A 22,319-nucleotide genomic window follows, 5' to 3' on the forward strand; every position below is an offset into this window, starting at 1 on the left:
AGTTTAATGCATCTATGAGTTCTGTACGCACAAGTGTGGATGGTTGTTTGGAGACCTTATAAATTATTTCAAGTTTCTTGACTCCAAAAAAAATCTCAAAATTGGCCTTAGTCATGTAGGAAAAATGTACATTGTTTGTACACTTTTGCGGAATGCTTTAACATGTCTTTACCGCAATACGACTGCTGACTACTTTGGCCTTGATCCACCACCACTAATCGATTACTTTAGCTAAAATACTGTAACAAAAACACCTGTCAATGCCTAAGTTTGCATAAAATCTTGCATAAAATCCTGATTGAACAGTCTGTGGGAATGTTACGACAAGTAGATCTAAACAAAGGGGTGGCAAATAACACTTTGAGTTCAACATTTTGTGAAAATGTAAATCTTAAACATGTAAACATTGAGAAATAAAAATTTAATGTCTACTTGTTAAGCATTTTACTCATGACGCCCATGACCTGCTGCATTATGAGCATTTGTTGCTGCTGGAATTGTTGCTGTTGCTGTTGATTTTGCAGTTGTTGCTGCTGGAACTGTTGCTGTTGTTGCTGATTTTGCAGTTGTTGCTGGTGCATTAGCTTCAGCATATCAGCCTGTTGTTGTTGCACTTGAAGTTGTTGTTCCTGTCTTCCCTTTTCCAGCTCAAGTTCCTTTTCTCTAATTTCTGCAGACTTCTGTGCTCTTTCCTTTAGAAACTCCATGGCATCTCCAGTTTTTCTTCTTGTTCGTTTTGGTTTGTCCTCACCCTCTTTGGCTCCCTCTGAAGCCCTTTTTTTGCTTTGGGAAAGCCTTTCCATAGCTTTCATTCTTGCATCTTCTGCTTTACCTTTGTCAGCTTTATCCTTACTACATGTATCTGTGGGAGAACTCTCTTCAAGTGCAATAATTTGCTGTATTAGGTCATCTAATTCACTTGGCTCATCTGGGGATATTCCTGATGCTCTTTCTTCAGCTCTGATTTTTTTCTTGTACTTGTTTACCAAGACATTAATGTGGTCCCGGATGGCTCTGTGGTCAACATTAAATTGTGGGGAATCACATTTGTTTAGAACATCTACAATTTTCTTCCAAGTTTCACTGCACTGGGGAGTCCCCTTTTTGTATACATAGGGATTTTGAAACACTACTTCTCTGCACAGTATAATATTGTGCTGTTCAGTCCAGTACATTACATTGCTATGTGAAAATAAAAACAAAGAGAATATTAGAATAAAATTCACTCCAAAAAACCCTTTCTTTTGAATTGAAACTAAATGTTATTAATCTCAAAGCTAATTTTCATGCTTGTTCAAAAAAGTGAGATTTTTCTTTAATGACATCTAAAGCTCACAAATCTAAAGAGCGGCCTTGCTGAGTGAGGGAGACCTCACCCATAACTTTACACTTTCAGGATTAACAGCAGTGGAATAATGCATTCAAAGCCTGACCAAAGATTCACATCATCAAAACTTCATATGAGATAGGCAACAACATCTAACCTCAAATAAAATCTCTTTTTAGTTCTGATTTTTCTTGGTTTGTTTTCAGTTTAGAGTATTATCTAAAACTTGGCTCGTTAGTAACGATTTCAAAGAAAAAAAAAATGGAAATAACACAATGGCAGAAATGTCAGTCTTACCTTTTGAAATGCTACGCTTTATGACAGTGGTCAAGGTAAAGAACTAATTAAACTTATGTTTCCTCTTATAGTCAGTATAGCGGGCGATTTTTGAAAGTTAGCTTTAATAGACTCTGTCTAGTTGAGTTTTAATCACACTCAATATCAGGAAATTCAACTTCAGATCATCATGAATTATCACGCCTGGATCTGGTAGAGACTCAAATGATAAACAGAAAAGTCTTAGATAAATTATTTATGAAGGTAAAATCGATCATTCGTTGATGGAACAACCGATAAAGCTTTATTCTGATATTTCACATCGGAGCTCTTTGGATTAATCAAAACAAAACGAAGACCAAGTAGTATGATAAGACGCCTGATAACTAAATTGTATCATGCATGAGAATAGCCGCATGAATGTAGCAATAAATTCCTTTAACTGTGAAAGAAAATGAGACTTTGGGAAATATTTCAAGGATAATTAGATGACTTACTTTGAAGATCTGCTTGACGCCATTCACTTCACCACGAGCTTGCTCACCTTGAGGGAAGAAAACGTTTTAAACCATTCAACTTTGGTCCTTTTAGTTTCAAAAATGATGCCTAACCCATGAAGAGGCAATAAATTTTAAATTCCAATTGACAGAATAGTTGTGATAGACGGTTAATTATAATGTTTTGCTTTAAACAACTCACGTTTTCCAGACAACGCCAAATCTCTTCAGGCCGCGTTCTCGAGTTCGGGAGAAAACGCCACGCGCATGCGCTCTTCATCCGAAATTGGAAAAATCACTTCCGGTCGCGTCTCCGACCCACCGCGTCCTCGGTTCTTTGAATCCAACGCACTGCATGATGCATTGCCTCGGCTGCTGTCCATGAACGCAAGTGTTTCACCACGTCAGTAGGTGTTATTTATGTGTTAATCATTTAATGTTCCTGTCATGCAGAATGGGTTTGTAATGCCCGAATGGTGCTACAATAAATCAAAGCTGTTAACAATCGATATTCCAAAAACAAACCGAACAGCCCCACCGATTGCTTCAATAATACAATTTAATTCCATTTCAAGTTTGATGTACTGCGTTTAAACATTTGATGCAAAAGCTGGTGATTATCGTTACCAAATAACTCAGTTACGTATTTACATACATCTCTGAATAAAGAGACCAAAAACTCAGCCTTACGGTTGGTGATGAAAGAAATGTATCACTTTTTAAACTCAATCATTCCTCATATCTCATTTGTAATTCTCCTTACTGTCATCCATATAATTCTTATGTAAGTTCTGAGAATTTGGTATTGAATCAACCAATAAACACATTTTTTAATTCTGATTTATTCCACAGGCACAAGTCAGGAGCCCATTACCCGGAGCCTCCATACCAATGTACCCTTGAATCAACCTTGTCCCGTATCTTTCTATTTTTAGAACTGAGATATATGGGGAGTTCTTTAATTTCCCGCGAAAACACGCTGACGTTCGCATAATTGTAATACTTTTGTGCGGCCCGCATGTGACGTAAACAATAGAGGACCACAACTCTCTTATGTTTGGCTATTATGCAAACACCCGCGAAAAACCCCGTGGGAGGTGCTTCTAAAAATAAAAAGATACGGGATAAGGTTGACTCAGAGGGTAAGTATGGAAGATGGAAGCGCTGGTTAATGGGCCCCTGCGCAAGTTAGTTCTAGGACGAAGTTTACTTAGGAGCTTCCATATCGCTCTGCTCTAAACATATGATGAATGTCTCTCTTACTACAGCGGCTATAACGACTGATCGAACCTGACTGAGTAACTGCGGCCTACTCAACGCAAAACTTAGTTGAGAGCATTCGCAATTTTCCTACAGTATAAAATATGCCTGGGAAGAACAATCGTTTAGGTACAACTACCCAGGAGAATATTCTTACATTTATTTTCTGCTTCAGAACATGAACAGCAGCGCGGTGGCCATTTAAAAAATCTGTCCAGGTTTGAGAATCGTAATTACCGTGCGGAGAAAGAACAATAAGAGTGCAATTAAACAGTACTTGCCCCAAGCAGGTTTCTTCGTTACTCTGAAGAACGAATACTACTGCGACCAGCAAGGAAAAGATAGTGCTCTTTGGGTCTAGAATAGAAATTTGCTGGAAAGATTCTTGTAACACAACAAACATCGAGAATCAGTGCCGATTAGTTCAATGCATATATACCTCACGAAGGGAAATAGAAGAGTAAATCGGTCAATCATTCAAAAACGTTAGAATACAAAAAAAAATAATAATAAACAAGTAAAAAAAAATTGGAGCGTCTGCAAATTCCGCCACACACGTCGAGAAAAAAATTGTTACTAATCCTCAAATACGTTCGATGTAGCGATTTTGTACTGCCGTATACGGTGACACGAAAGGGAAAAATTTTTTCGTTCCTGTGTCTGCCTTCCTAAATTTTTTGTGCTGCATTTATTTCCCTGAATTTTCCATTTCAGGAATCATTTTGCATAACTGCCAACCTTTCTCCCGACCCCCCCTCCCTCTCAAGAACGGAATCAGAATAGTCCCTCGCCGAAAAGGAGATTGTTAGAAAGCAGACACATTTATATATCAATGCTTCGTATTTAATTTTCGATAAATAATGAAAGCACTATAATTTCTGTACGATGTATTCAGCGCTTAGAATAATCGCTACGCGTGACATATGATGAGTGAGTATTACCTTGGCCGTTATTAAGTGCAACATCGTCATTTTCCCGAGATACATAAAGTCACCCATCATATACCAATATAAGCCTCTATAAACACTTCACTTAAAATAAAAAACAAGCCCTTGAAGATCATTTATCACAAAGGAAAGTCCAAGAGACATTTTCTATGCACGTCGAAATTTCCTATTCTCGCGAAACGCAGCGTTTTCACAATGAGATACAACACGGTTATGGCCGCGAAACCTGCACGTTGTTCGACAAAGTTCTGACGGTACTGACTGGCGTAGCTGGTCCAAGAGTCAAGGTTATAGTGGATGGGGTTCCTGTGGTAGGAATAGTTCCAGCTCCAGGGGCGGCGAGGCGAACATTCGCCGGTACCTGAAAACCTACCCTCAGAGGCTGATACGTCAAACCAGGCCGAGAAAATGACACCTGGGGGGCCTGTGGGGCCGGCGGAAGAGTCGTCTGCACGTTTACTGTATTCTGTCCAATCTGGAAGCGCTGTGCGGCAGGCTGTTGCGTCATGTGTTGAATGAATCGCAGTTCATTCTGCCGGCGTATCTCGTCCTGCTGTCGCTGGTGCTGTTGATACAAAGCACTGTGGCGCTGCTGGTACAACCGTTCCTGCTCTTGCCGTGCACGTTGCATGCGCTCCTGCATCTCCTGACGTTGCTGCATCTCCTGCAGCTGTTGAATCTGCTGCATCTGCTTCAACATCTCCGAGTTTATTCGGATTCTCTGCGCCACTTGCATCTGAGTGTGGGCGTGGCTCCCCGGTGGAGGCTCCTGGTTGCGGTTGTGTGCTGGGACTACGAGCAAGAATACAGAAAAACTTCATATGAACTGACACTACATCGAATGGAGTAATAAGGTAATAGTTTCATTTTCCCCCAACCCTATTTTCCCTCAGTATCGCATTTGGAAGCAATTATTTTCCCTTTGCGACAAGTCACAACCTTTGCCGCGGATTCTCTCCGAGACAAACACTTTCGGGACTCGCGAAAAAGTGTGTGCACTGAAAAAGAATCCCTTTTCAAGAGAGGTGAGTGGTGGAAAAATCAACCAAGGTTTAATTTAAGACTGAGTGAGAATAAAGGAGGATTGAGGCAGGCTTTGTATGCTTTTTCGGGAACAAATTTCAAGGAATTTTCCAGAACTTTCCCGAGACTTAATTTAATTTTCCAGGGTTCCAAATTTTCACCTTAAACTCTTTCATTCTCAAAAATTTAAAAATCAATTACTTTTATGTCTACATACACTTATAATGTAAATTCTGAAAACTTCAGCGCTTGAGTAAAGCAGATTTACAAGATTTTCCACGACCTGTAGTCCTTTTTCCAGTACCTCCCAGTCCTGGAAAAAGTCGAATAAAATTCCACGACGTCGCAAGTTTTCCAGGAACCCTCGAACCCTGTCGAGGATTAAAGACTGAAGGACTGGCTGGGTACGCACAATTTGGTAACCCACCCCAAAACGACAATGGCAAAAACAATTTGACCCCACATGATTATAACAGACATAATTTTAATGATTTCACTAGCGATAATGATTTCGGTTTGCACAATCCATGACCGGAAGAAGGACGGTTAGCCAAATAAATCATTCGTGTCACAGGAGGTCAACTCCAAAAGCTCGTTCCATTTTGAGAGAGAAAATGGAGATGACTGGAATGACAGACAGTATAGATTACATCACACACCTATTTGGCCAGATCTCTCAGCTTCGTAAGCTTCCCATGCCTGCTTCATTTCTTCCGGAGTCAGTTCTTCAGACTCGATGTTCTGTAGCATGGAGTCATGCTCATGGTACTTCACTATCCATCTGGGATGAAGGCGTGCGATCAAATCTGCTAGTACAGCGTCCTACAAAACGATCATCGTGCGAGTGAGTTAACTTAAACCAGGTAATGCAATTTTGTTGTGTGTACAATATACCACCATTCTCATAGCCTGCAGAGCAGGCGAGAATTTTGGCGAGCGCTCAATGTTTTGTGGGTGAAATTCATACTATCATATTCGGTTTTTACAGCAGCGCAAGGCTGAGGAGAGAAAGAAAATTGAATCAAGGGTAGAGAGCGATGGTCAAAAGAAAAGGCAGGCAGGGTGGGACGGGCTAATATCTGTAAGATTCCTTTCTGAAAGACATGTACCTTCTGTTTACGACAATAAAAGCTTGGTTGATTATCACACGGAATGCAACTTCAGACTACACTACCTCAAATATACGAATGTCAGCAAAATTAAAATTTCTCTACTTAAAATTCAGTGGGTGAAAAAAATTTGCAAAGTTAGCCCTATAACCCCTAAGAGTGATTAGCACCTGATTTCTCTTTACAGTGTCATTTCTGAATCACACATTCAGGTCACGAGAGTCACGGAAAGGATCATTAACTAAAAGAGCTCTTGATTGTTTAACAAATTCTCCTTGTCAGCACCTTAAGAAATGTATTGAGCATAGTATGGAGAATTTGCATACTGACGTTAAGGTGTAACGGGTTAATGAATGCGTTGAGCTTCTTTGGTGGCTGGTAATAGTTTGCTTTTCACGTTTACTGTCAGTGATTTCATTTTCATTTTTGGTGGCTGGTAATAGTTTGCTTTTCACGTTTACTGTCAGTGATTTCATTTTATTGATCCTTTCTTGACGGGCTTTTTACACGAAAAGTCACACAGACAGGAATTATTGCATCAGCGACTAGATGTCATTGATTTGTAAGCAGATAACTTCAGTCGAGGATCAGTAAGATTGTGGTTACCTTTGGGAGAGGCAAGGAAGGTCGCTCTTCGGGTTTATCGCTTCCTTTTGCTTGCTCGCTTGCACTGTCTTTTCCTCCATTCCTGAAGTCTTCCTCGTCCTTTCCTTGCTTCTCTCCATTTTCTCTCTCAGTTTCATTGACTCTATCGCCCTCCTTTTCTGTCTCATCGCCTGTATCATTTTCCTTTTCCTCATTAGTCACATTAGCTCCTTCTTCCTTTTCTTTGCTTTTCTCGCCGGCATCCCTCTCTTTCTCCTTCTCCGCCTCCTTATCCTCGTCAAGAACATCCGGGGTAAACGTGTACAGCTCGCGTAGATCAGCAGCAGTAAAGTGCCGTTCAATCTGTTGTTCATCCACCACTCGGCTGGACAAAGATAACTTTGTCACCTGAGGGAAAAAAAACCCACTGCAAAAACCGGATAATAAAAACAACTTTACAGGAACGCAAGAAATCAAGAAAAAAAATCGAGGAATTACGTTCGCATGGAATGAAAGAGAACGAGAATGGAAGACTAAAACAATTCAACCAATCAGATTTAAAGGCTCGTTTGAAGTAACAAATTAAAGCCGACAAAAGCCATTCAGATTGTGTGGCGAATTCTACAACTTCTGCTGCCAAAACTTTGCGTTGGAAAATAGAAAAAAAAAAAAAACTGACAAAAAATTGTCTTTAAGCAATTTCAATCTGCGATTTCGAATGGATGTAATAAATAGGAATCAAATTTATTGTCGCGTCTTACAGTGTGCGATTATGGTCCAAGATCACCTTTCTTCCGCTTTCTAATCGACCTTGCAGATCAGAAAATCCCGCGTATGATTTAAGATCGATGAGCAATTCACGAAGTTAGATTAACATCGCTCCTTTTGAGAGAAGTATAGGGGACTGAATGTTCTCCTAATATAGTATGATTTTTTTTTAAAAAAAATTTCTTTCTATTTTGTTAGCTTAATTATCTACTTTTTTTCACAGCTGCAACAAGGTCAGCAATCCTGCCATAATACTTATCATATCATACTAACCTGTCTATCGTATATCTTCTCCTCCATCGTTCCCTGAAAAAAGATACTAAGTGTTAAACCCAAAATGGATGTTATGGATCACCACTCATTAAATAATACATGTTATTAAGACAATGTCATTTAATCAAGTTCTGCAGTACCAAAATTGCACGCTTAGCCACTCTGAAGTAGACGCGAAAAGGATACACGGTCGCGAACAGCGTGCGTGGCAACTCGTCAACCAAACATTTCCGTAGTAAAATGATTTTAGCCATATGAAATTCATATATTTGCACTGCGGTGAAGAAACAAATTTAAGCGATCCTCCAACTGAGCTAACATGTTGGGTCCAAATAAATTCATTTCTTCACCGCAGTGCCAATATATGAATTTCATATATCTAAAATCATCATTCATCACTTGGATGGTTTATTTGGACCCAACACATTGACCAGCTCCCAGTTGGCTTGTTAGCTCAGTTGGTAGGGCGCTGCACCGGTATCGCAGAAGTCAAGGGTTCAAATCCCGTACGGGCCTGAATTTTTTTCAGGTCCTATTTTCAACTACTAATTCAGTAGTGTTCTCAGCTGCGAGGATCTCTTAAATTCATTTCCGTAGTAGTCATGTGAACGAGCATCGCGCGTGAGACGCGATACTCTCGTGTGTTTTGCTCCAGATTCCTACCGTCGACGGTCGATTTCCGAATCCAAAGATGCTTTTGCGCTTCCCCAGACTCTGACTGAATAGCCATTAACATGAGTCAGAAAGTAAATCATGTGAGCAATTCTAAATGTCATAGGACGGCTAGATTACGCTCTTACCTGTGCTATAAGTCTGTAAACAAACACAGCCTTGCTCTGTCCAAACCTGTAAACCCTGAAGATTGACTGTACATCGTGTGAGGGATTCCATGACACGTCAAATACCACAACTCGGTTGGCTGCCACTAGATTGATTCCCAGTCCACCGGCCTTGGTCGAGATCAGAAACAAGCGAGCCCTAGGGGAAAAGACAAACGTGGTCAGTTCTATTTTCTATAGTTAGGTTCACTCGAAAGAACTTTTCAATAAACACTGTTCTGCGGTGAAATACTTAACTGAACGCAAAAAGATACACGTTAGCACTGCTATCAGCTTAGCTAGCTTTGTGATTGGTCTGGTAAAAATCGCACCACCCTCTCAAATAAGCAGATGCAAAATCAAAGGTAAACAGCACCTTAATGTTGTTTGCCCCTTTTTTTATTCCTTTCATTTTTTTAATTTGCATATGGTTTCATTACACATGGAATAAAAAAAATCTCACTTCAAAGAGACTCAAGAGGTTTTAATTAATTTTAATTGTTTCAATAAAACAGCTTTTCCTGGTTCGAAGGCAACCAAGCAATTACGGTTTGACTCCAATGTACCACGGTTGATTCCCAAACGCATATTTCGAGTAAATGCAAGAATCGACTTTAATGGCTACAAATTATATTTTGACGTTAATATCCCACAATGGTTGGCTGAATAGAGCATCTTTCCTGTCCAGAACTGATGGACGAAGCGAACGCTCATTTCAAAACAATGAATAAAGGTTGCATTTGACAATGTATCTCGCTCAGAGACTTGATAAGGATTTACTGTCTGCCACACTTGAAATACAATTGCGCATAAGAGTGAATCCATCACTTATCTCCTACAAAACAAATAAAGTTTAAATCAGTTATCACTTGTAACTTACGTTTTGTTATCATCATCGTTAAAAATATCAGCCCAGCGCTGTCTCATAGCCGCACTTGTGGATCCATCCATTCGAAAATAGTCACAACCTCGACACCAGTTCTCTCTATCGCCACCGATTTCCCCACCGCCAAGCATCTTCTCTATCAAATCAAGGGTAACCAGGCTCTGACTGAAGACTAGTACTTTATCATTCACCGCCTCTGCATCAGCAAGGATCTCCATCAGAAGAACAAGCTTGCCGCTAAGTTCCACGTTGTATTCGTCATCTTCCTGTAGGAATTCATCGTACCATTCCTTTTCCTCCTCGATCTCCACGTCAGGCTCGTCTTTGAAAGACGCCCCCGACCGTGTGCTGCCAAAAACACTGCTGCTCGTCTCGCTATTTTGTATGTCTTTACTTGTTGACGGTGTCGCATCGTCTCTCACTGAAACATCTTTCTTGCTGTTGCGAGTCTCGTTGTTACTAGAATTGGGTCCAACACGACTGGTACTCGCACCTTCGTTGATATCCACTATTGTTATGTCCTCTCCACCAATGTTCACAGTAGAGGAGCCAGCCCTGTTTGAAGCTGAAGAAGCTTTGCTGGCGAGCGCAGATTTCTTCCTCGAGGACTGCGGAAGAACTTCATCCTCGCTTTCGTTTTCATCGTCATCACTTTCCTCCTCGTCTGAGCTTGAAATCTTCTTTCTTCTCCTGCCCTTAACTCGTTTTCTTTCATCTTCACTCTCAGATGAAGACTGAACTTCGTCTTCTCCTTCCTCTGAAGTTGTTGACTGAACGCTTTCTGATCCTTCCTCCTCTTCTTCTTCTTCGTCAGTGTGTACCACAAAGTCGTCCATACTGTCTGTATCGACAAACTGTTCTGGCCGTCGCAGAGCATCCAGCTTCAGGCACCAGGGATGAGTCCAAATACGCATCAGACACTGATAGTCCGAGAAAAGGGAAACCCCTAGGAGCAAAATTAAAATACCCATTATAGAGATTGAACATTGCGTTTACGGAAAAAGATAAAAAACTGAACTGCCTACGGTCTCCTCCAAGCCTTTGCAAAACTAAAGTGAAAATATCTGCTTAATGGAAACAATAATTTTCCACTATTCTTATACAGGATTGGTTTCAGAAAAGTGATTTAAATCAGAGTTGATGTTTAGCTTTTGCTGTTGATGTACATGTTAAGCTAAGTCCCAACATGGTTGCATGTCAGTGTATGGGGGCATAGTTGTACACTCCTCACTCCCTGAGTCATAGCGAATTAACAATATCCTAGTGATCTTTAAAGCAAAAAAAAACAAAAACAAAAACCATGCAAGAAAATTAAACAAGGTCATACAAACAGATGAAAAAAATATAAAAATACAAGCCGTGTACCAGACGTTCAAACAGAGCGGTTTTCGTGACCATAAACCCAGCGATTTATTCAACTGTTGCTCCACCAAGTAATCTGACAAACGCAAATTGTTTCAAACTTTCAAAGCCCCATTCCCATTTCGATCTTAGTGCTTTTGTAAATTACTCCGTTAACAACAGCAACAACAACAACAGTGCTCAATTACGTCAAATACACCTCCCTACCTCTTTTTCCAACGTCCCCATCAGGAAACACAAATGTCTTGAGGTAATGTTCATACAGCTTCCTCTGGGATGCTGATAACCGAACCTTGATCACATACTCATGTTTACGTGGAAGAAACGGTATCAGCGCCGCGTAATCTTTTCTCTTTTGGAAAAGAGAAAGAAAAGAAACGGTTAGGGAGTTTTTTGCGACTTTGTTTACTAAAAAATTCAAAGATTTTAAGTTTCGTTTATATCTAAAGGTAGAGTTTATCCCAACTTTTGATAATCCGCAATGAACATCGCAAAAACTGAGTGCGTCATTTTTGCTGTAAGAAGCAGTATATGGTGAATTTCAAATCTAATACGTACGGCACGTGATTCCACTCACCTGCACACAGCCTTCTAACATCTTATGAAGCACATGGCATCGTTGTTTCATAATCTGAACATCAAGAGCTGTAGAATCTGCACACTGGCCGTTTTGGATGGGATTGACAAACGTGTTCGTAAATTCTTTACGCGTACCAAGGAGATTTGGTTTCACAAAACTCACCATACAGTGATCTGCAAAATAATTTGTGTGGGATGAGTAATTGCAGCATGCTAATACCCGATTGTCTAAAAAAATAAAGGTTGAAGTAATTCAAGAGTTACAGTCAAGAATTATCGTGTCCCTTAAGATGCAGTCACTTTTGATGTCGCAGCGTTTTGACTGCATAATGTTGGTCTTTTTAGGGAACAAGGTCAAATAATTCGGCGTTGCCTTACGAAGCGTAATGTTCCGCTTCGATTGGTTGGTTTTCAATTGCCATGAGTGGTGATTTTCGTTCCTCGCTACTATACTAACCCAAATATTTTGTCAGGTTTGCATGGCAGTCTAACAGTACCCAAACTTAAAAAAAAAAAGCCTGTCTTAAGACTTCCAAAGCTTCGTGATAACAATATGATTGAAATAAACTTCAGATTCACGAGGAAACCTACAACGTATCTGCTTGTAACGCGTAAAAACAAAAGTCAACGGCTCAACACATTAACCTGATGATGGCATGAAGTCATGTCGAAACATGTCTTTGAAACGTTTCCCCTTGAATCTTAAATTTATCTTAATAACGAGCCTGTCTTGTTGTTAAATACTGGAGGACTAATAGATTCATATCAAAAATTCAATTATTTGCTGTTTATTTCTACGCGTGGTAGGCTATTCGGACTTCGCCCTAACCAATTACATTCTATCACGCGATAGAAATCTTGAGCCCATAAACTAATAATTAAAAGGTAACCATTTCATGAGAACATACATTCAATGAGATTATTCTGCAGAGGTGTTCCAGTCAACACAATTCGTCGTTTTGTCTTTATGGCATTGAGAGCTTTGGAGATGGCACTGGCGTCATTCCGCAAGATATGACCTTCATCACAAACTACCAAATCAGGACCTAGAAAGTAAAGAGAGTTAATCAGCAAAACACCTCAGAGACACGTCCATAGCATCGCTCTATAGTAGTGGATTTGTGGACAACAATAGAATCGCATACTACTAATCAATGTGACGCATTTGGAATTGAGCTGTCTTGGAATAATTCTTAACTTTTATCAAAATCTAATGTAAATTAAAAGTTTTGTGCTTCCAAATCAACCACGTCTGCTATTTTAAGAAACCTTTTTTGCGAAAGTCGTTGGACCAACAACAGTAACTGAAGTCAAAGTTCACCGTACCAGGATCAACCAGAGCTTCCTGGAATGACTTCTTCTGGTGTTTGCTTCTAATCCTGTAGCATTGTGACAGGTTACGGTAGAGCGAGTATCCCATGATCAGCACACCACCATACCGCATCCAATGTGTGAGCATGTCTGCTCGACGCCAATTGTTTCCTCCAACTTCCTGAAGGATATAAACCTTGAAAAAAGAAAATTATAAGGGGTCGTTCCCGTCCAATAGAGGTCACACTAAATTTTAATCTGATCACTTCTTTTGAAAAAGGTATACAATTTACTAAACATTTTTTTCCAAGATAAAGTTCGAACACATCAAAGATCAGTGACTTCCTCTTGAGTCCATTCAAAAACGATTCTTATTCAGACTTTTTTAGACATTTGTCACGGTATTGTTGCTGTCTCCTGGTTAGTAATAGTCTGAAAGACACACCAGTAACGCTCAACAAGACAACTTGTTATTACCTCGAGCCTGTCATCCACAGCTAGCCACTTTTCAAACTCGACTTGCCAGTTCAACACTGTGTTGAGAGGAGCCACGACTAACACCCTTTGTAACTTGATATCTGAATGGGTCATCAGTGTATGGACAAGTGCAACGACCTGAGAGAGAAATACCCACGTTTTTACGACAACTGTAGAGATTCTCGCGGGCTCGCTGGTATTATGCTATAGTCGATATAAGCACAGCCAATGAAAATAGCAAAACTGCCCATACAGCGGATCTCGATTGCTTGTCCTTAGACCAAAATCAGATTAATCACAACGGCATATTAGAACAAAGGTAAAATAACTGAGGTGGCTAAACTGAAAAAAAGAGCGGGAAATGCGAGTGACCAAGTCGCAATTATTTCTGGTTTTGCATCTGATTGGTCGAGAAAAAGGCGCGCGTTTTCTAGACCAATCACATACTAAATCAAAAAAGTTAAGTAAGACCGATGCAATCCTGGTTTACCTCCTACTGTTACTTCAAAATAGCTCCATCAAAAGTTCTAAAAATACCTGCAGCGTTTTGCCGAGACCCATACAGTGGGCCAGTATACAGCCTCCACCTGGCTCTTCTTTCTTCCATGACTTTAACGACTCAATAACACAGTCATACATGAACTGTATCCCTTTGCTTTGATGAGGTTTCAGATGCTGCAGAAGATCCTCTTTAATCTGGACTAACGGCTCCTTGGTGTCTGGGTCAGCCTCAAGAACAAGTGTGGAGACTTTGGCCGACTCACTTGGCAAGTCATCAAGTTCACTGGCACGAGTCCTTTCTAAAAGGCGTTTCCGCCTCTCTTCCTCGAGCCTTCTGGCCTTTCGGGTTTCTTCGGCAAGTTTCTCGTCTTCAATTAGTTTCCGAATTTTCTTACGACCTTTCTTTTTCGATGGGCTCACCTCCTCCTCTTCTTCTTCTTCTTCTTCGTCTTCATTATTTTCCGAGTCGTCATTATCCTTACCAATTTGGTGTTTCTTTCGTCCTTTTTTCTCTTTCCCTTTTCCCTTCCGTTTCCTTTTCTTCTTGCTATCGTCGTCAGATTCAGAACTACTACTTTTAGTTTTCTTCCTTGATTTGCCCTTCTTTTTGCTGGCAATCTCTTCATCAGATTCATCACTGTCTTCTGAAGCTATCCTCTGTATCTTTCTGCTCTTTTTAGCCTGCTGTTTTTTCCTTTTTTTAGCTGGCACATCACTGTCAGATTTCTCCTCATCGGAGGAACTGGATTCCTCCTCTGAAGAAGTTACCCTCCGCGGGCGTTTTCTAGTTTGTTTTTGTGACACGCTTGCCTTTTTAGAGCGTGTCTTTCTTCTTTCATTGTCTCTCTCGTCCTCAGATTCTTTCCCTGAATCTGAAATGGCTTTTTTCTTTCCTTTTCCTTTTTGCTTCTTAACCTTCTTCTCCTTTTGATGACCGTCTTTAATTTTCACCATAGAAACAAAGTCTGAAAAGTCTGAATCTTCCTCTTCACTTTTATCTTTGCGCTTCGTCTTTTTTCCAGCTTTCGACTTTCGCTTTAAATCTTTGTTTTTCTCATGAGAATCTGATTCACTTGATGAATCTTTTCTAGTTCTACTGTTTTTCACTTTGCTTTTCTTACTGTCTTTTTTGTTATTTTTCCCAACTGATTCGCCACTCATTTGTGGTTTGTTTTTACTTGTACTTTTCGCCTGAACCTTTTTGTTGTTCCCTTTACTCCTAGAGCTGGTGACCACCACATCATCATCACTATCGCTGTCAACAACCACCAAAACATCCTCTTTAGTAGACCCATTTTTCTTTCCATTTTTCTTGTTTGCAACTTTAGAGCTGCATTTTCTGTCTTTCTTTCGATCCGAATCATTTCCACCATCGTCCTCATCCTCTTTACAATCATCATCATTGACACTGACGCGATTAGCAGCCGCACTCTTCTTTGTTGGACTTTCACTGGGTGACAATGCGCCATCAGAGCTCATTCCCATATTCTCACTTATACTGCACAGTCTGCTCCGTCGTTCCTTTTGGTTAGGGGTCTCCTTTAACGAAGATCCCTTTTTCGATTTAAAGAGACTTTTTTGGGCTTTGCGCGAATCCAGAATGTCCATAATTCGATTACATGCTTTTACTAGCTGCGATAAAGGTTTAGAATTACAACAAAAGCATAACCATTCAGTGTCCTCCGGTGCATCCACGATCTCTTTGAGCTTTGCCTTGCCAAGGTTACGTTTAATACAAGTTTTGCAAAATGCCTTCTCGCACTTGTCACAGCAGAGAAGCGAACCTCCATCGCCACACCATCGACACTGTTCCTCTACACCAAATTCGTCACGAGTAAATGGCCCAGAATTGAAGTACCGACTGCATTTCTATGTAAAAACAAAAAATAAAAGGAAATTAGAGAGAGACGCACTGGGGAAAAATTTAATTCGTCTTCTATGATGAGTCTCTGCGCAACAGTAAATAACGGAAAGTAAAAAGTCAAAGCGAAAGTCGACACTTTTTGCAAATTGTATCAAAACAAAAAGATACCTATCTACATTTTTTTTTCTGCTTTTAAAATGTTCATCTCATAGAGAAGTGACTGTGATACCAAACATGTGTATGTACTTACTTTGCACACCAAGACATTCAAGTTTGGGTGTCTACAGACAGTACCATGAGCAGGGTTCACTTGTCTTCCGCAAGCTGTACACTGAACTCTTCGGGGTAACTCAACTGAAAATTTAAAATTTAAAAAGGTTAAAATTTAAAACCAATATTATGTTTCGTATAGAGACTGTTTAGTGCTAATGACAATATAAAAGAGTAAAAATATATACCATCGAAAATAAGGTGAAACACATGTAACTGCAAGCAGTTTATCGCCTGGTCTGCTTACGTTTAACATTTACTGAACATCAACATTTCACAAATTTACTGCCACTTCAATTCGGACCTTGTCCATACTAAATAAGGATTAAAACTGTTTTGCTTCTCAACCAAGTTAAGCTATTGACTTTGATCACTGAGATTTTTATAAATATTGCCCAAGAGATAGTGAGAAAATCCAAAAAAGCTAGCTCAGTGGTGTACTGTGCCGCAAAAGCAAAGCTTTTCTGCTAATAAAATGATCCATATAGTAAATGGTGACATTATCTGTCCCAGTTGCCTTTTGACTGCAACCTAATCCTACACTAGCTCCTCAGGCCTTAACAGAGTTTCATATTCAAAATTTATTTCAATTACAATTGAAACAAGTGGGTGAAAAATGTCTTATTCACCTTAAAGAGCTTTTTTCCTTCAACATCTATACATTGTTTTCAAGGTGGTGCCTTAGTCACAACTGTGCAAAGAGAATTACCATTAAGGCCTATTTACACGGCACGACTTTGTCGCATGCGACAAGCTTACGACAGGCCTACGACATGACTTAAGAGTCGTAAGTGAGTTGTAGGTTTGATTTACACGAAACAATTCGTGTCGTAAGCCTGTCGTAAGCTTGTCGCATGCGACAAAGTCGTACCGTGTAAATAGGCCCTTACAAGCCTTACCATCAGCATCTGAATTTTCAGAAATCTGCTTCTCCTTTTTCTTCTCATCCCTCTGTTCCTTCTGCTTCTGTACCTCTTCGCTAATATCATACCCCAGCATTTTCTGAAGACCATCTAAGGAGTTCTCATAGTTTTCAACAGGTTCTTGTTTTACTACTGGATCATTATCAGGTGGCAACTCTTCAATAACACAATCTTCTTCAATACAAGGAACTTTCTGTTCTTCATCAATATCCATGCCATTTTCGATGCCATGAGCTTCTTCATCTACCTCCCCTTCTTGGCAAGTGACTGGTTCCTTGTCATGGTGCTTTTGTTTTACTGCTGCTGCAGCTGCTTTCCTGTAAGGATAATAATTTTTTTGGATTCACCCAATAAAACATTCTCATCAAACAGGGTTTCATTCAAATATACAAATAGACAGTGGCAAGGGGGACTGCATAATTATTATTGTGGGTGTGAATAAAGAAAAGAAAAAGAAAACTAAAACCATAAAAATCATGACCAAATATTCTCTCATCTTCAATGTCTAATTCCCTACAAAATCCGTCTTTTAAACACTGAGAATCAGCATAATTCAAAACTGGCCTTCACTTAGTTTTATGAAGACACCAGAAGAAAAAAAATTATATTTTGTGCATCTTTCAACTACATTTCTGGCATAATTCATGATTCAAACCACAGAGTACTGATGTATCTAACATATAAGAATCTTTACCTTCTTGATGACCTTGGAAGTGATTCTCCTGTTTCATTAGCATCAACATTTTCTTTCTTTGCATCATTCTGCAGGAGATAACCACTCATTTAAAAATATGGTGTGTACAATAAAATCTTATCAAAGCAGACTTTTTCTATAGGCAGCTGATGTTCGTGTAATAGCTGGCTTTTCCCGGAAAAGGGGGTTGTAATAAAAAATCCCAAACAGGAGAGCCTACTCACAGACTTAACCCTTTAACTCCCATGAGCGACCAAGAGAGAACTTATCCTTACAATGTAAATGCAATATCAAGCAGACAGGTGATGGGAATCAAGAAAAAAATCTAACTGGGGGACTATTAGTTGATTCAACCGAATTCTCCAAACTCACATCATACCAGTTGTAAAGCTGAAAGTAAGGAGAGTTAGTAACAAGATCTTAAGAGTGAAAGGGTTAACAGACAACAAAAAGAGGTCCTATAGGTGGCTGTAGGCAACTGGTAACTGCCTTTAATTGAAACCCTTGAAAGTGGAGAGGCATATCTTTCACAGTAAAGGTAAATAACAGTGCGCAGATGCAAAGTTTCCTAGTACAAACAAGATTTATGAAACTTCCCATTTCAGCATTAAGAGTTTTGTAATTTTAATCGATTAAGGAGAAGGTAATTAAAAAAAACTGTTGCTTTTTTTCTTTCCTTTAAATATCATTACAAATATTTTATGTGTCAAGATAGAGTCAGAGAGCATTGTTAATTCCATCAAAAGTTAAAAAATCTATTAATTGTTATACAATAAGCTCAGTTATGCATGTGTTCTGATTGGTTCTCACTTATGATCTATTGGAGGGCAGACATATAGATGATGTCATCATTAAAACTTTTTTAAATTATTTATTATACAAAACAAATAGATTCCAAGTTGCTATGCATCTGTTCAGTAATAGATCACAGAGGACGTCAAAATGTGGTAAGAACAGATGCACAGCAACTTGGAATCTATTTGTTAAATGGACAGATGCATCACCATTGACACTTTACTTTTAATCAGATGCTGTGGGTTTGTACAGTAATGGATCACAGAGACATCAAAAATCTGGTAAGAACATCAGCAAGATACATGTACTTGCATCAGCTTCATATGCCACTCTTTGCTCTTATCACATTTTGACATCTGCTATGATCAACTACTGAACAGATCCACTGCAACATGGAATCTGTTTGTTAAATTTATACAGTTTTGATTAAACACATTTTGTTATAAGTTTTATCTTAATAACATGAAGTTCCTACAATTTCAAACCACAAATTTTTCTTTCAATAGATAACTTTTAGTAAAACCTCTTGAAGTCTCCACTAAATACAAGATTAATAGCTGAAAAATTCTCAAATTTAGCATCTATTTCTAATTAATAGGGGCTTCTCCTTGATCCAGTTTGTTGAACAGTATGGAGGAAAAGACAAAATGAGAACAGCAGATGTTTACTTTGTACATGGTGGCTTGTAATTTACACATTAAATAACGTGCTGACAAAGAGAATTTGTTTAACAACCAAGAGCTTCTCTACTTAAAGATCATTTCCTTTATTCTGGTGACCTTAATGTGATGATTCAGGGGTGATATTGTAAGGAGAAATTAAATGGCAATCACACTAAATGGTCTAAGAGTTAATACAAAGTGTCAATTTATTTTGGTGTCTGTTCAATATAACACTGTAGTTTGGATACTGCCTCCTGCTGTCGAGAGGGAGGGATAAGTGGGATTGAGTGCTAATGATCATGGCAATTACAACCTAATATCAGTATGTATGTTCTCTTCACCATATCATTTTTAAGATTTTGCTCACAACCTACAAGGCACTCAACAACTTGGCACTGCCGCACATGTACATCCTTCACTCCATCATATCAATTAAGTTCATTATCCAAACATCTTCTTTTTACTCTGTCATACAACTTAAAAAGGTTCTCCTCTGTGGCAGCCCCACAACTATGGAATGCTTTACCATATGTCATTAAAAACAGTTTGTCAATGTCTTTTTTTAAAAAAACCTTTTGTAATTACTTCTAATTTCTTTAGAATGTTCCTTTTTTTAATAAATAAAATATATAAATATTTTATTTATCATTATTTTTAAGCATACTGATGTTAAGGGTGCGAAGTGAAAAAGCTTAGTAGGATAACTTTATTTGGTAACAGCAAAATTATCTATAGTACATAGAAAGAACTATATATATGTAGATATGGAATTTCTCTTCAAGCACTCATATTAATAGCTCATGAGTGAGCACAGCAAACATGTAAGGTATCAAGTTGAACATGAGATGAGACATTCCATATCCAAAAGCAACCGTAAAGTATTTTGCTTATCTTGTTAACACAAAAAACCTTAACTGACAAGAAAAGTTGACTTTGTTGATGAATTAAAAAAAATAGGATCCACAATCTATGAAAAATGTTTTAAAGTGCATTGGCAATAAGTATGATAAGACTCAAGATGAAAAAAATGCATAGAATCATTACAAAAACAAACAATAGGCATAACTTTCAATTCACAAAATTCTAAGTTATTGACTTTTTCCTTACAGAGAGAAGAAATAAAATCACCAAAATCAGCCTATGGCAAATCTTTCAGTTGTCAGTTTTCATTCCCAGCTGCAAGAAATCCAATTACCAAAGCCAAGTATGTAACTTTTCGATTTTTCTAAACATATTTTGGTTTTCTTCTGCTTCTAGGAAATTTTGAACATCACTGTAAGCAAAATGAATTTGTCAGTGTTTGTAGCAGCCATAAACCGAGAAAATTTTGATATATCACCTTGGACTGAGAATGGTGAAGGCTTTGCCATTTATTCATCAACCTGATAAAGTGGCACGAAAAGCAAGTGATGCGTCAGCAGCTGATTGGTGAAATCAAACACAAACTTTTAAAAAAAACTACCAATTTTACACATATGCTGTTACGGCTTTTCTTCAGGGCTGGAAATACCTGTAAAACACCGCAGTTTATATGATAAATACAAATCTTTCCTTTACTTTTTAGATCCAAAAACATTGGTCAAACGTGGAAAAAGAGGTAGGTAAAAGCTAGGCAAATACATGTTAAAACAACACAAATTTGTGCCATTAAGAACTAATTTGCTCTACCTTTTTTTTTTTTCTCTAAGGCTTACGAAAAAGTCTCTGAATAAAACTGCATTAATATTTTAGACAAAATGCAACGTTCGCATAAATTTTTGTTAATTTTCACAGTTTACATTTTTTGCGATAAATTTTGGTACTAACAACTTTTCACAGCTCTTAGTTCACGACTTCTTTTGCGAACAGAAAGTGGTTAAGTTTCAGGTTAGCCAAAACAAGGAACTATTAAGTACTAAGCAATCTTTTATTTCTATTCCGGTTAAATCATGTGAGTGTTTTTCACCGAAGCCTGTAATCGATCTTCGAGTTAAAAAAGCGAGCAGTGCGTGGAATGAAATCTGCTTCGCTGCTGAAGGATTTTTATGCTTCTTCAGTTATCATTTCACCTATGGCACAGCTTTAAATAAATCGTTCCATTAATTCGACTCTTGACTAAGACGAAATCGAAATTGTCTTAAGAACAAAAACAATTGTCATAATTATGAATCAAACAGAACACAAAGTACAAAATACCATGCCAGATATTTTGAAGACAACTCCAGTTAAACTGAGCAACAAACTGAAAATATAACCCCCAGAAAACGTTACAAAGACAAATTTTCCTTAATAGCGTACCGTAAAATTGACCATAATGTTAATCAATGCTTGATATGTAAATAGTGGTTGGTATCCTGATGTCACATAATCGTCGATCACACACAAACATACTCATGCCGGCACGAAAATTCACGCAACCTGGATAGCAAAATAAACATGTTACCTGCTTTTCTTCCCTTCCTGTGCCCTCTTTTTCCGATGGATTCGTCTGATGCAGTTTACTGATTATGGAATCGAGCTTTCGTCTGAAGGATAATGATAATCGAAGGCGGCAAAAAATGTTAATGAAAAACTTGTCACGGTATAATCGTAAACTACAGGTAGTCAAATACATGGTGCCAAACGTCACAGAATAATAGCATTGAAACCAACCGTTTTTTCCTCACTCTTTCCTCATCTGGCATTTTCTACTTAGTGCAAACAAAATGATTGGTATTATATCATAGATAAGAAGGTAATCGTTCTCCTTTTTGTCGAATTTCTTTCTTTTCGCGCCAGCCTGCGCGACCAAGCCTCTTCCATTCCCAGTATACTTTGCGAGAACACGTGCTCGGCTGTATCCTTAGCAACGTAAGGGAGTTCTGAGAGACTGTTACCATGGCTTTCACCATGGCAACTTGTAATTTTTTTTCAGTTTCTCCTGTGTCTTGGATTTCTGTAATGTTTCGTTGTTTAGCCGAAACAGGTTTCTTTAATCATTTTAGTGAGGTTTGCTCGGACTTAGGAGTAACTTAGCTAGATCGAAGTAGACCATGACTTGCTCCTCATGGCTGAATGAAAACTTTGTGAATCTTTAAACAACCAGGATCAATAGTCTTCTTTTCCAACTACCTGCAGCACAGCGCAAATTCAG

General features: G+C 38.7%; 2 protein-coding genes across 4 annotated transcripts; both read right to left on the bottom strand.

Annotated features, from left to right (window-relative positions):
• Positions 1-402: 402 nt before the first annotated feature.
• LOC149035580 (uncharacterized) lies at positions 403-3,888 on the bottom strand. Of its 2 annotated transcripts, XM_089191736.1 has the most exons (4): positions 3,642-3,888; positions 2,303-2,472; positions 2,101-2,147; positions 403-1,182 (listed from the first exon to the last, which is right to left on the bottom strand). In XM_089191736.1, the coding sequence occupies exons 3-4, from the start codon at positions 2,121-2,123 to the stop codon at positions 429-431; spliced, it is 777 nt and encodes a 258-aa protein (XP_089047862.1). In that variant the 5' UTR covers positions 2,124-2,147; positions 2,303-2,472; positions 3,642-3,888; the 3' UTR covers positions 403-428. The 2 variants fall into 2 exon arrangements, with proteins under 2 accessions (XP_089047862.1, XP_089047863.1); XM_089191737.1 differs by lacking the exon at positions 3,642-3,888 and having other exon boundaries at positions 403-1,014; positions 2,303-2,439.
• Positions 3,889-4,181: 293 nt separating this feature from the next.
• LOC113674106 (uncharacterized) lies at positions 4,182-21,992 on the bottom strand. 2 transcript variants are annotated; one of them, XM_027190581.2, is made up of 17 exons: positions 21,839-21,992; positions 21,630-21,711; positions 17,751-17,818; positions 17,033-17,373; positions 16,114-16,217; positions 14,036-15,868; positions 13,499-13,636; positions 13,037-13,217; positions 12,619-12,756; positions 11,709-11,884; positions 11,339-11,483; positions 9,764-10,715; positions 8,866-9,043; positions 8,066-8,098; positions 7,046-7,432; positions 5,990-6,152; positions 4,182-5,099 (listed from the first exon to the last, which is right to left on the bottom strand). In XM_027190581.2, the coding sequence occupies exons 1-17, from the start codon at positions 21,868-21,870 to the stop codon at positions 4,519-4,521; spliced, it is 5,532 nt and encodes a 1,843-aa protein (XP_027046382.2). In that variant the 5' UTR covers positions 21,871-21,992; the 3' UTR covers positions 4,182-4,518. The 2 variants fall into 2 exon arrangements, with proteins under 2 accessions (XP_027046382.2, XP_089047861.1); XM_089191735.1 differs by having other exon boundaries at positions 17,039-17,373; positions 21,839-21,991.
• Positions 21,993-22,319: the final 327 nt, after the last annotated feature.

This window comes from Pocillopora damicornis, chromosome 13 (assembly GCF_964200805.1).
Source record: "Pocillopora damicornis chromosome 13, jaPocDami1.2, whole genome shotgun sequence".
In the NCBI taxonomy this organism is placed as follows: domain Eukaryota; kingdom Metazoa; phylum Cnidaria; class Anthozoa; order Scleractinia; family Pocilloporidae; genus Pocillopora; species Pocillopora damicornis.